The sequence below is a fragment of the Hypanus sabinus genome, chromosome 11 (assembly GCF_030144855.1).
Source record: "Hypanus sabinus isolate sHypSab1 chromosome 11, sHypSab1.hap1, whole genome shotgun sequence".
Taxonomy (NCBI): domain Eukaryota; kingdom Metazoa; phylum Chordata; class Chondrichthyes; order Myliobatiformes; family Dasyatidae; genus Hypanus; species Hypanus sabinus.
In genome coordinates, this window is record NC_082716.1 from 60,240,758 (window position 1) to 60,254,877 (window position 14,120).

At 36.4% G+C, this 14,120-nt stretch overlaps 1 protein-coding gene and 1 long non-coding RNA gene across 9 annotated transcripts in view; one reads left to right on the top strand and one right to left on the bottom strand.

Annotated features, from left to right (window-relative positions):
- The window catches only part of pde4dip (phosphodiesterase 4D interacting protein), a 417,345-nt gene that overhangs the window by 89,601 nt on the left and 313,624 nt on the right, over positions 1 to 14,120 (bottom strand). For all 8 annotated transcript variants that reach the window (XR_009514772.1, XM_059984447.1, XM_059984446.1 and 5 more), the window contains 3 exons: positions 7,625 to 7,716; positions 4,705 to 4,922; positions 1,681 to 2,113 (listed from right to left, as the gene is read on the bottom strand). Coding sequence is in view for 7 of the 8 variants with exons in the window: in XM_059984447.1 (XP_059840430.1) it covers positions 1,681 to 2,113; positions 4,705 to 4,922; positions 7,625 to 7,716 (743 nt within the window). In the remaining variant the exon portion in view is untranslated. The remainder of the gene's footprint in view (positions 1 to 1,680; positions 2,114 to 4,704; positions 4,923 to 7,624; positions 7,717 to 14,120) is intronic.
- The window catches only part of LOC132402008 (uncharacterized), a 37,645-nt gene continuing 26,197 nt past the window's right edge, over positions 2,673 to 14,120 (top strand). The window contains exon 1 of the long non-coding RNA XR_009514774.1: positions 2,673 to 3,150. This is a non-coding gene — a long non-coding RNA (uncharacterized LOC132402008). The remainder of the gene's footprint in view (positions 3,151 to 14,120) is intronic.

The following is a 14,120-nucleotide window of genomic DNA, read 5'->3' on the forward strand; positions in this document are numbered from 1 at the left end:
CCTCTAATACTGGAGCTGCAGATTCAGATTCTACTCAACACAAGCTCAAAACATCAATTTTCCATCAAATCTTAATCCTATGGTACAAGACAATATTTCACAAGCCATGCATCTTGATTTGAATTGCTTGTGTTGCAAATATTTCAGAACAATGTATAGGTCCTAGACAGTAATATAGGTAATCCGTCAAAAATGCAAATAAATTTAACAGCACCCTAGCCCATCACCTTGCCTCATCTTTGCTGCTACTTATGCTAACTTAATTCTGTCTTTCTCAGGTCTGATATAGGCTCCCATAAACCTATCCTGTTTGTGCAACTTGCCTGCTGGGCAGATCCCATAACCCCACCATTAACAACACATACACAGACCAAGAAGCTTAGTGTGCTGATAACCTTTACACAAACATTCCCTTTGTTCTATATATCCCTTCCCCTACCTTCCCTCCTAGTCAAAGCTAAATAGCATCTCCCTCCTTCCCTGAAAGAGAATGGTGGCAGAGCTGAAATGTTAACTGTCTCTTTCCAAGTCCGACCTGCTGTCTTGTGGCATTTTCGATTTTTGTTTCAGACTACCAGCATTGACAGATATTTTTTCCTGACTTTCAAACTCTAACCCTTCTGGCCTCACTCCACTCTCCCAGCACTAATCACTTCATGCTGGAGAAGACAATTTCTCTAGTAATACTTCATACCACACCATTAGATATGTGATCTGATTTTCACTAACTTCAAAGATGAAGAAGTTCAAATGAAAAAGGAAAATTTGTTGAGACTGTGTGCATCATATAAAGAGGATGTTGTCTTTTGAAACTGTGATCTAATCAGAGTAATACAGCACCGAAAAAGGCCCTTTGACCCAACTTGTCCATACTGACTAAAATGTCCATCTAAGCTCATCCCATTTGCCCATGTTTGGCCTATATTTCTTTAAACCTCTCCTATTCATCTACCTGTCTAAATAGCTTCAAATGTTACACCTGCCTCAACCACTTGCGCAGATTTGGAAAAGCTCATTCCACATATGCAACAACGTCTTCATGAAGAAGTTTGCCTCATGCCCCTTTTAAATTTTTCCCTTTCATATATATATATGCCCTAGAGTGTTTGATTCCCTGTCCCTGAGAAAAAGACTGTGCATTTACATTATTCTTTTGCCACTTATGATTTTATACACCTTTATAAGATCACCAGTCTCCTCCATTCCTAGGAATAAAGTCCATCTCTGCTCAACCCCTCCTTAAGTTTCAAGCCCGAGTCCTGACAATATTCGCATAATTCATTTCTGCACTTTGTCCAGATTAATGGCATTTTTTCTTATAACAAGGTAACTAAAACTAGACACAATACACTGTTGCTTCACCAATGTTTTCCACAGCTACCAAAGTCTTGTTCAACTGCACTCTGTTTATCAATTGTTCTTATCTAGTTAAATTGGTTCCTGTTTGCTACTCATTTCTCAGTAAAACATATACAGTGTAGAGGTTTAGAGAAAAGATATCTAAAAATGTAAAATGCTTACATAAAAACCAAAAGCAACACAGGCATTGAGTTGAGATAAGCATCCTCCAGTAAACATCAAGTAATCAAAATGAACAATGGCTTTTTAAACACACAGAGGAAAATTAAAATATTATTAGATCTTACTTTTTTAAAATTACTGTAGTGCATTCATACTAACCTGTTGAACAACATCAGTCAAATACAGGGCCTCATTATTACTCTGTGATAAGAGAATTCCAAGGTCCAGTGAATGGGGTCTGGCCTGCTTAGTCCTTCTGTCACATTGTTGCATGTCCGCTTTCGAGTATTGCACCTGAGTCAGGCTAAGCTCCGATTTTAGTCGCTCAATTTCTTTGGCCATATTTACAATGAGCTCTGGATTGAAACGTTTTTCTCCGGTCTGGGAAGAGTTGAGCTCCAGCTGTTCCTTCAGGAGGCTGATGATGGTTTCTGAGTTCTGTAATTTCACAGTTAATTTTATAATCTCCTCCCTAAGGTCCCAAACATCAAGGCTGACCTTCTTTGCTTCTGCGTTCCACCCTGGGCCCGTCAGACCCTCTTCCACAATCCTCTTCTGCTCAGCCTTCGCCGAAATCTGATTTTGTAATGGGCTTCAAGGAATGAATATGAATAAAAGAGAATATCAATATGGTGTATAAAATACTTACTTTCAATTTGATATAGTTATGCAAAATAGATTAAAAACTAAGATTATCAAGAACATTAAAACCCCTCCCTTTGAAAATACTGGTATTCAGAAAATCAGCACTTCCCACAATCAAAGGTTTCCTCAGCATCAGTCTAACAATTCATAAACTGTGTTCCTACCTCCTATGCAGTCACTGTGCTTGAGAAGGAGCTCGATTTACTTCCTCCAGTACACCATGAAAATTCAAAAATCATTTGGTGGTCAGCTGGACCTTGCTATGAGTTAATATTTGCTCAGTGCACTGAAATCAAACAATGATTCACAGGGACACCCCACAACTTACCACCACCATACTGTATGCTGAAAAGCTGTTTTCAGAAAGATTCTCCACAATGGCTGAATGATTAATTGAGAGCACACACAAATGTCTGTGCTTATCATAAACTACTGTATATCCAGTTTACTTAATTTAATCAGTTAACCTATTGTTTTTAGATCAGTTACGCAGCAAACCCCTCCACCACACCTCCTCATAAAATAATTGGATCAGGACAGTTAATTTAATTGAAAACCCAGGTGAATCATTAATGTGATTAGTGAGGGAAGTGAGAGGCATGCCTGTAACAAAGGAGGAATTTTAGTTTTGTTCTAAGCATCTTATGTATTAATATTCCATTATATAGGACATTTACTATATTCCCTTAATCTATAAATAGTTCACAACAATAACCTATGTTTCTTGGTAAATTTAATTACAAATGCCAGTGTATATCATTATTATTGCATGTTATTTGGAACAATTTCCAGACTTCCACACATGTGTATGCTGGCAGCTAACTACACACGAACTCTGGAAATCTGATGGGGCAGGACTTAGCTACTTCATTCCAGATTTATTGAAGCATTCTCTGCCAGTTATGTGAAGGAACAACTGGCCTGTGCCCCTTGCATTGAATGGAAAGGAACGGCTTCAAAAAGTCTTCAAAAAATGTCCTCAAGGTAAACATTAGAGGATTTTTAGTTTAAAAATACACTTGTTAAAATTTCAATTTTGGAAGGGTTTTTCATTTAGATTTCTTGATATGTTTTAATGAGATATTGATGTTTAGAAGTATGTAAGATGTAAAGAATCTTCTTGGTAATATTACCAGGACTGAATAAGTAACATTATATAATGTGTGATACATGTTTGTGAACAAAAAAAAGAAAAGCAGGGTATTTTTTAATGTTGGAACTTTGGAAATGTTGGTGTTCAAAGATGTGCTTGGCAGGCTGGATGCAAAGAGGTGTTTAGAACAAAGCTTAGAACTGGCTGAGTTGTTTAGAACAAAGGTTTACTATCTCAGAATAGAATACTATGACTAAGAGGAAGTGAAACTCCTTCAGTCAGACATTGACGAACTTTAAAACGCTCTAACTCAGATGGTGATAATGATTGGTATTATGTTAATTCAAAAGAGATAAAAAGTATATCCAGAAATCAAGAGATCTAGTGTAGTGCAGGAAGATGTCACTGAGGTAGAAGATCAGCAATGACCTTGTGAATAATGAAGCAGGCTCAAAGGACTTGATGAGCTACTCCAACTTAATATGTTCTTATAAATTGCTTTAGTGTTTTAGCATCTTTCACATTTTATTCTTTCAATATACAGTGTTACATGTTTCTAAGTTTTAAAATATTTTTGTATATTTCTGGCTATCTCAAACTTTCAGAAGCATTAAGCATATTTTAGTGGTTTGACTGGCTGGGAACACAAGTTAGACAGCTATCAAAATCTTTTCTCTTTACTTTGAATGGGGCTTGATTCAGCTGCCCCAGAGAAACTTGAAAGTTTCCAAGCAGTTTTGTCTATTTGGAGGATTGTAAAAAGGCAAGCCCAATTTTTTGTTCCAAATATCTGAGATGGGCCAACATTGCTCCCTTCTCACACCAATGAACTTGACCATGAAACGCCTTGAAGAGTCCTGTAAATATGAAAGGTGGTTAATAAATTTCTTCCTTAATGACTACATCATAGCTTTGCAATACGTTATCAAACATCATTTAATCTAAATGCTGATGCCACCTTTCAAATTGCTAACATGGTCAGCTGGACCTTGATATGGGTTAATATTGTTCAGTACGTTGAAATCAGATAAAAACTGCAGGAAGTACTTGTAATTAACATCCCATTCTGGATCTTCTAACATTTTCTATCATTAATCTCATCTTAAAATTAGCAGTGACTGCTAAACACAATTGTCCTTTTCTGAAAATACAAAATGCTGAAACTCATGCCTCATCAGCGGGGAAGGTCTAACATACCCGGTCAGTCAGCTACCATATGTATTGATCAACTGAGATCGACAAATTTTCGACTGCAGGGTAGTAAAGTGCCACAATAAACAGTGGACAAAGTGAAGCTGAGAATTTGGTAGAGAAGGGAAAGCGTCCACACATAAATTTGAAATGTGGTTGAATCTGTGCCCAACACATTTATTATTCTCAGTCTTAAAAATGTTAAGCTAAAAAAATTAACCAAGGCATCTAAATTTAATAAATGAAATATTTACTCCATTTGAGGTACTGATGTCTCAGTCTGTGTCCTCAGCTCCATCAGTTCATTTTCCATCAACTTATTTTCCTCGCTTGATCTCTGCATTTCAAGTTTCATGTGCTGGAAATTGCCCAGCGCCTTTGTTCTTGTGGCCAGTGAATTGTGAACCAAGATGCTGCTGTCAGTTTCAATACAACTTTTAAATCCAGAATCATTTGAGCTTTTCTGTAAAGACTAAAAGATTTAATTGCAATTTGAGAAATTTGAGACAAATGAAAATGGATGGATCCAAAAGAGCAAACACAACTAAGGCAGAGCTTAACACACATTTATTCTGTCTGCAAAATTGCAGACAGAAATTGTCTCAAAATTAATATTCCTTCTTATCGTTAACACAAGCAACTCCTTTCTCCCCCCCCCCACCCCCCGTTGATGAAGATGGACAGCAACATTTCTAATTTCATGTATATATGCTGTAAAGATGTCACACAACTCCATGGTTAGAGAAAGAAAATTTCCTAAGATCTGTGTTCCTCATCACTGCTCAGTTACTTCCACTGTAATTCTACAATCGTGAACATTGCATGTTACAACTTTCAGTTTAATCGTGAATCTTTCACAGTCAGCTACAATAAGTTGTCAACACTCACCCACACAGAGAAATACATATTATTGCAATGCAACAATGGAAATATGCATGTGTGAAATTGCTGGGTAGAAAAGGAGGTGAGACAAGAAACATTGGGAAAGTACTGACTGTCATGTGATCAACATTACTTAATTAAGTTGGCACTGTACAACACCTTCATTAACAATGTGAACAGTGTAAAACATAAACTAACATCTATATGAATGCACTAAAAGTACTGAATTAAATATTGAGTGCCATATGATCAACATTACTTAATCACTGAGTTGGCACTGTATAGCAGCTTCAGACTTAACTGGGAAAGAATTGCCAATAATGTGAACAATGTAAAATATAACACAGCATCGATATGAATGCACTAAAAGCCTGAATACAAAGACGTGGGATTTCAGTTTATAATTCCTCACCCAGCTTTATTCATGCACTCAGTGACTCGGCTGTAGAAGCAGAATCAGGCCATTCAGCCCATTGATTCGGCTCTACCATTCCATCATGGCTGACTTATTTTCCTTTCTTAACCCCATTCTCTGCCTTCTCCCTACAACCATTGACAACCTTACTGATCAAGAAGCTATCAAACTCTACTTTAAAATACCCAATGACTTAGTCATCTGCAGCAGTGAATTCCGTAGATGTGCAGAAGTGCAATGAACTCCCACAGACGTACAGAGAATGAATCCACCGTTTTTCATTGATTCCACTGTGCTCCTGTGAATGTCTGGAAGAAAATGAATCTTGACATACAAAAATGGTGACACACAAGTGCCTTAATAATTATTTTATTTTGAACCTTGAACTCTGGCTAAAGAAATTCCTCCTCATCTACATTCTAAAGTGATGTCCTTTTATTCTGAGCTGTGTTCTCTGGTTCTAGACTATACATCCATTCTATTCAGGCATTTCAATATTCAGGAGGTTTCAGTGACATCTCTTTTCATCCTTTTAAATTCCAAGGCCATCAAATGTTCCTCATACATTAACTATTCCATCCCTGGGATAAGTCTCATACATCTCCTATAAACCCTCAACAATGCCATCACATCTTTCATTAGATATGGAGCCCAAAACAGCTAACAAAACTCCAAATTTATTCTGACCAACACCTTAAAAAAAGCATTATATCATGCTTTTGTTTTCTAGTCCTCTCAAAATGAATGTGAACATTGTACTTGCCTTCCTCAACACTGACTCAACCTGCAAGTTAACTTTTAGGGAATCCTGCATGAGGACTTGCAAGTCCCTTTGCACCTTTGATTTCTGAATTCTTTCCCCATTAGAAGAGAATTCTCTACCTGTAGAGAAATAGTCTATACCTTTTTTTGCTTCTAACAAAATGCTTTACTGTACACTTCCCCACACCTTATTCCAGCTGCCACCTCTTTGCTCAGTCATCCAACCCATTCAAGCCACGTAGACAAGAATGGAAGTGATAAGATCTCCACTCTCCATGGGATTCTAATTCATGCTGTCCATTTCCCCAATGGCAGAACACCAAGCCATTTGAATTATAATGATACTTCTATTTCTGGACATACATTATTTCTTTTGCAATGAAAACAACAAATGCTAGACATATAACCATATAACAATTACAGCACGGAAACAGGTCATCTCGGCCCTTCTAGTCGGTGCTGGACGTTTACTCTCACCTACTCCCACTGACCTGCACTCAGCCCATAACCCTCCATTCCTTTCCTGTCCATATACCTATCCAATTTTACTTTAAATGACAATACCAAACCTGCCTCTACCACTTCTACTGGAAGCTCATTCTACACAGCTACCACTCTCTGAGTAAAGAAATTCCCCCTCGTGTTACCCCTAAACTTTTGCCCCCTAACTCTCAACTCATGTCCTCTTGTTTGAATCTCCCCTACTCTCAATGGAAAAAGCCTATCCACATCAACTCTATCTATCCCCCTCATAATTTTAAATACCCCTCAACCTTCTACGCTCCAAAGAATAAAGACCTAACATACGTAACACATCAGGCATATCATTGCTGGAGAAATAATGGGTTTCCAGTGTGGCTTTACATCAGAAACACATTCAATAGCTTATGGCGAAAGATTATTACCTGAACCATTAGATTTTTTTCTCTCTCCATGGATGCTGTTTGACCCGCCAAGTATTTTCTGCATTCTTTGATTTTATTTCAGATTCCTGCTGATCTGCCTCTGCACATTTTTGTCCTTTTGAACTCTTCACAATTTAAAGCATTCATTAAATGTTCTGCCTTTCTCCAAATTGTACTTAAAACAAATTCCACTGCAGTCTTTGATGTTACCTGCTGGGTGTGCTCCACATCTGTTGGATGCTCATTCAATGAATCTTTAAACCGAGTGCTCTCATCATCCTCAACTCTCTCGCTATGGTATTCTGAAAGAAAGTGAAAAACAGATACTTGTCATGAATATGTAAAAGGATGCCCATGGCCACTACTCACTTCAAATAATAAATAACAATCACACATCAATAAAACTATTAATTACTTTAAAAAAATATCTCGATTGACTGCTACCAAGTTAAGAGTACATGCATATTTATTCAATTTTTAAAGGTGTGCTGAAATGGTAGATTTAGCCTTCCCTGGAGATTTAAGTAAAAAAAAATGTTCTGCTCATTTTCCATTTTGCATGCTGTTGCTTAAAAACTACCAGCCTATATTCATGAATAACAAACCTTTTCTTGCTGCTTTATTCAGAGGCAAATGATATGTCAGTTGGGTTAAAATATTATGAACCATTTTCTGTACATTAACAAGCTCAAAGTTGCTATGGTTAAAATGCTCTGAGCAAACGATTCAGGTTAAACATCGGTGATTGACCACTTCCCACTTTTCCCTTAATTTGCTCATCAAACAGTATATGAATGTGTTTTAAATGCCAATGTGAATACAAAACATATTTTAAAATGGGGTGTTGCTCATTAAATAGAGAAATATCAGGTGAATGTACAAGAGCAGAAAGATGGTAGAAGTTAGATTTTTCATGTAGTTTGTTAAAAAAAATGGATAACTGAGTTGCTGGAGCACAACAATTTAAAATCTATTATTGCACACAATGTCACCCAACAATCTGTGGGTGGCACTTGAGCTGTGGTTGAAAATGAGATGCTCATACAAACTTCAAAACTTTGGCAATAAAGCATGGTGGTGACGCTGAGGTTGTAAAAGTTAATGTAGCAAGAAAATATTCAGCAAAGCAAAGCAGAGGCATTCTTAAAAGCATCAGCACAGGAGATTCTCGCTTTACAATTTTAATTATTTTACCAGAAGTGAATTCATTTTCACAATTAGAACATCACCCACAAAATTACTGCAATTCTAAATGAATGTACAAAGGATTTACAATGTAATTGGGTATAAATGTATTTTTCACCTATTTGCAGTGACTATTTGCACAGTCCTTGGATTATAAAAGAAAATCAATATCAAAGGTTTTAGTGTTTTTGATACACATGTTCAGGATTTGTAATTTTATTCAATGTTGACCTGATTTACTCAAGTCTATATCATCGTGGTTATATTACTGGACTAGCAGAGACCCAAAGAAACCAGTCTAACTCTCACCATACTAGCCAAGAAATTTGAGTTCATTAAATAAATCTGTAATTTAAAGTATTCTGGTATTTGTAATGATGACGAATATTGACAACCAATATTTTACACCAAATGCTGTGGTATAATCCATAAAATATACCAAATAAACAGTCAACAATTCAAAATTAATCTTATGGACTGGCTATACTACTACTACTACCAAGAGAAACCGCACAGTACAATTTCTTCTTCGCTGTCCTGTTACTGTTGGTAATATTTGAATGTACAGATTAATAAAATGATGACAGTAATGGCTTTGCAACAGTGGATTTTATCACAAGATCTTCTCCCTCCAAGCCTCACTGTTCCAAACATCTGCCCAAGGTCTCCTGTCACACATTGGTCTATAATCCACTGCACTATCTTCCCACTCCAAGTTTTATCCAATTGCCTTTTTACTTACTGTCATTTGAACAACTTTTCTATCCTTTCTCCAATCTTTTAAGAACTGATAATTAAAGTAACACATGCACCAAAATAATACATTTATATTTTCATGATATTTTTCCCTCATCTTATTCTGTCGTCCAGGTTTTTGGGAAAGTTGTTAAGATTCATCTCCAATTTCTGTGGATTCCAGGGCAGTCCTGGAGAGCTGACAACCTTAACCTTGGCCTGGTTACGCAGGGAATTTATCCAGATAACAGATGTTCCCTGCATAACTCTGGTTTTAATAAAAGGAAAGAAATTGAAGAGGAAAAGGATTAAAGTTCCAGCTGTAGCAGTTAATATTTTATGTATAACTAGTTGAAGACTTTAAGAGATGGACAGCTGCTCATTTAAATATATATTTCCATTTATGTTCTCTTTGCATGGTGTCTCCAACTGGGAATGCTGATTATGATACTACTTATGTAGTCTTATTCACTCATTTCTGGACAGCATTGGCAAGATTAGCCATTGCTGTCCATCCTTAATTGCTCATTGAGGATATGGTGTTAAAGCAACTACAAATTAATGGTTTGTTGTGTCAATGATGTGGAGTCATAAGTTGGACGGTATTGAACCCAATCTGATAGTTTTTGTTAGACTCATTACAAAGTCTAGCTGTTGTCCCACCTTCTAATCATTAACTGAATGAATAATCTGGACAGCCAGATTATTAGATTACTTCTATGGTAACTTAACCTTGGTGATTTGTTATCACTTAAATAGTTTCTGTTTCCCACCATGACGGAGGAGACCGGTTTCTGTCATAATTTACATCTTCCAAATCTGAATAGCAAGACTTTAGTCCCCACCACAAATTAATTTTGAAGTTGAATGTGGAATTTACAGGGAATAAAATGTGTTTTAATTTGTGGTGTATAATGATGGTCTCACACAGCATGAAGGACCATTGGGTGATTGGGGAGGTACTGTTCTCTTCAATAATCATACACTAGCTTACTGTCCCCCTTGCTCTGAAAGTCCTCCATTCATCTGCATTGCAATGCTATGCATGACACGTCCACACAATTTAACAATTCAAAGCCACACTTCTTTTAGAATGGCCATAATGCTGGGTCAGATTTCACAAGCAAAATGTAGGCAACTATACCCCCCCCCCCCCACCATCACCCAATGATCAGATCTCACTATTATTATACCACAAAACTGACAGTAAATTTTGGAAATTAACAGAGGAATCTGGAAATTTGTGGAGTGGTTCCTTGGTAAGATTTTTTTTGCGAACTGCACCAACATAATGCTGCAAGTGAGATTTTAATAGATACAATTGCAATTCAACAACATCTCTAGACCTATAAATTTTAGATCTGTGGATAAGCATCTCCTCAAGCCTTTCAAAATTCCAAAGTTGATTTTATTTCTTTAAAATATTTCAGCTTTGACCTTAATCTTGAGTATGAAGCAGACATTATTTTGGATTCTGTAAGGCATTTAAAATCCCTTTTACCACCAGGTTTTCCATTTATGAGAACACTCAAGTGTTATTAACAGCACAACTCCCTGATGCCATTGTTATTAAATGCCATAGATCCCCTAGAATCAAGATCCCATTGCACCAATGTTGAGAAAGAAGTAGTCTGCATTACAGAGATCACTAGATCATCCTGCAAAGTTTCTCCTTTCTTTGCTTTGTCACAGAATCCAGGTTTTTGCATTGTGGGTCCTGCCAGAAGCACATCAAATGCTCCCTTTGTTATCTGGAATGAAATTACTTACTTAACAGCTACCCTTGAACCATCATTTGGGAACACTAGTCTTTGCAAGCTGTTTAGAGCAAAGGGATATCAACCTAGGTGTAAACTTACTTTACTCAACACTTTGTGTGAGCATTTTCCAGTAGAGACCATTGGAGAATCATCAGTAAACCTAGCCGTTTCTTTCCCAGGACCATGGAATTTGCCCACTACCACCTACATTCATCTAGGTGCATTGTAATTGGCAGCTCTATCAAGAATGATTAGCTAGCAGTAGGAGCTAAGAATGGAATCCATGAGTTTCCAGTTTGACACTAAGCAGACGAACTTTGAGTACCTATTAACTTAATGAGATTTCCTCATCCTGGGATCAAATTTCATTTCTGGTGCACATAGATGAAGTTGGTTTGGAAAATGCTTTAAGATCATTTTTATTGTGGACAAAATGCATCACAACAGAGTGACTAGAATTTCTCTATCATCACAATCTGATAGTACATGCAAACAAAGAATGAATCTGCAACAAAACACTTCCTTATTGCACACAATCCAATTTAGCAATTGTCCATCATTTCTGTCTTTTTCCACATTACATGCCAGTTTAAAATGCTGGTCAACTCAGTATAATATTGATTATGTGCATTATTAAACAATAATTACTAGTGATCTTCATGCATATGTGGACAGCATGTGGAACAAGGAAAGCAAGGCTGGGCATTGTTCCATTTACTTCAGCAGAGTAGATACCATTCTCAAATCAGGAGGGTGGTCAGGCCAATTATTTCCCTACTCCTCAGTCTCTCACAATGTGTTCTTTAATGAAATGCCAGCAAGAAAATAAACCATGTTGATTTATACTTTGTACGTTCCCATTCTGGAGAACAGAAGGAATCACCCACCAAAGGCTCTGATTCCCTTCCAATAAGTAGCTGTAGGCAGGGCACTAAGTACTAATGGGTTAGCACAATCAACCCCAATTATTTTTGGTCAAAATTCACACTTACTGGCTTCCAACCAAGGTCAGGAATTACAGGTTGTCCCTCTACTAAATATTCTGGTCAAACCAGGGGTGTTGAGGTAAGATTGCCCAAATACAATTCTCAGTAAAACAAATCTGAGGCTTTCCTGGTCTGAACAAATACACGTCTTGGCTGAAATCATATTTAAAATGATCTAAATTAAGTCTATTCACTCCCACAATACTTCTAACTTTGTAACTGATAGCAAACATCAATGTCTGATTTACATTGAACAAAGGCATATAATATCAGTATGTTAACGCAATAAACCAGCCATTTTTCATTGCCATGGACTAAAAAGGTCCTGTATATTTTCATCATTTGTACCACTTCATTCTTTGTCAAAATATAAGCTTGATTAGATCAATAAAACCTATCTACAATATTACTCTGCCTGTGACATAGCTGGTAAAAGCAATGAGGTCATTTACTGCTAAGATAGTCAAAAGCTCCTTGTGCATTCTTGTTCTGTGTTGGTGACTTCTGCTGAAGTGCATGTCCATTAAAAAGGAAGTTTCTGTGTCTTTACACATTTATGCTTTCTAAAATGTTTAATAACTGTGGCTGAAAAGCCTAGGAAAGCTATACAAAATGGTGAGTATTATGGAATTGGAAATAATCAAAAGATTATCATTTCAATTGAAGAGTAAAGGTAACACTTAGAGAGGTTGATTACCCTATATCAATTACTTTCTGTGGATAGAAAGCACTAGAACTCATAACTGGTGCCAAGTATCTCTCCAAGTGATCAGATAGTATGTCTGTTATAATCTTCACAAAAGTACAAGATTGGACAGCTGGAAATATTGGAAATATCCCCCAAAAATGTGTTTTTTTAATATATATGGTCCCAGGATACACATTTCCATTTTTACACTTAATTGTGCAGAGTTATAAATTTTGAATGAATGTATAAAATTTTGTACATATGGAAGGAGGTGGCTCAAATAACCTTAACTCATCCATGCTTTTAAAAATTCTTGATAACACTTGATTATAGCTGGACACAGTTTAAAAGTCCACAATGCATTCAGCATGCACTTAATGGCTCTTGAAGAGATGCAGCTGCGGTTCATGCATTTGCAATAAAAATGTAGAGGCATGTCTAAAGCTTCAGAACACATTCTAAGCCCCTATTCTTATCTTTGCAAATTAGTGTAGTTTATTACTGTTTATTGGATTTTATTTAACAAAATTACAATTTTCCCAGGAACAATCCCACTAAGTTTGGCACCAAATAATGGCAAATTTGACTGAGGATTATAGCAGTTTTTCTTAGGTTAATAGAAAATGATGCAAAATTTAATTGAATTCAGTTTCTTGAAAGTGGCTGCAATACTTTGCCTATTAAGTAAGAGAAATATAAAGATGTTTTCGTAGAATCCCTCTTAAACCCTCAACCTACTTAAAGAAACAAAATTTATTATCCTGTTCCTAGAAGGATAAAATGTCTGAAAATATTTGAAATGCAATCAAGATTCCTATGCATAAATATTTCTTTACAGGAAGTGCTTCAACATGCAACTTTGATAAACTGGTCTTTATCACATTTAAGGGTCAATGCCAGAGATCTTACAAGATGAATACAATTTACAAATCCATCATAGAAGTACATGGGAGATCAGAAATAAAAATAACCTCAAAATGGAAGAGTTAACTTTTAAGTGAGGATTTAAATCTTGTCCCATTGCTTTCTTTGAGAAGTTTTCTACTTTGGAAAACCAACCCTGTGAATTCCAATTTTGTATTAATCCCGGTGCTGTTTAGTTTGTGTTATGTGAAATGCAGCCAAAACTGGTGTAATAACTGGTGCTTGGAAAGAAAAAAAAAGAAATTCTCACAGTAATTACCAAGTTGAATTTCACAAAATGGTTACTGTTCAAGAAACATCTGGAGGCATACATGAAGGTGGGATTGACAAGCCCTCTCCTCCTTGGAATTATTGTGATTAATTGTATTCTTAGAATAATTGCTTCAATTATCTAATGATATGCATTGCTTATCAGAGCAGGATACAAT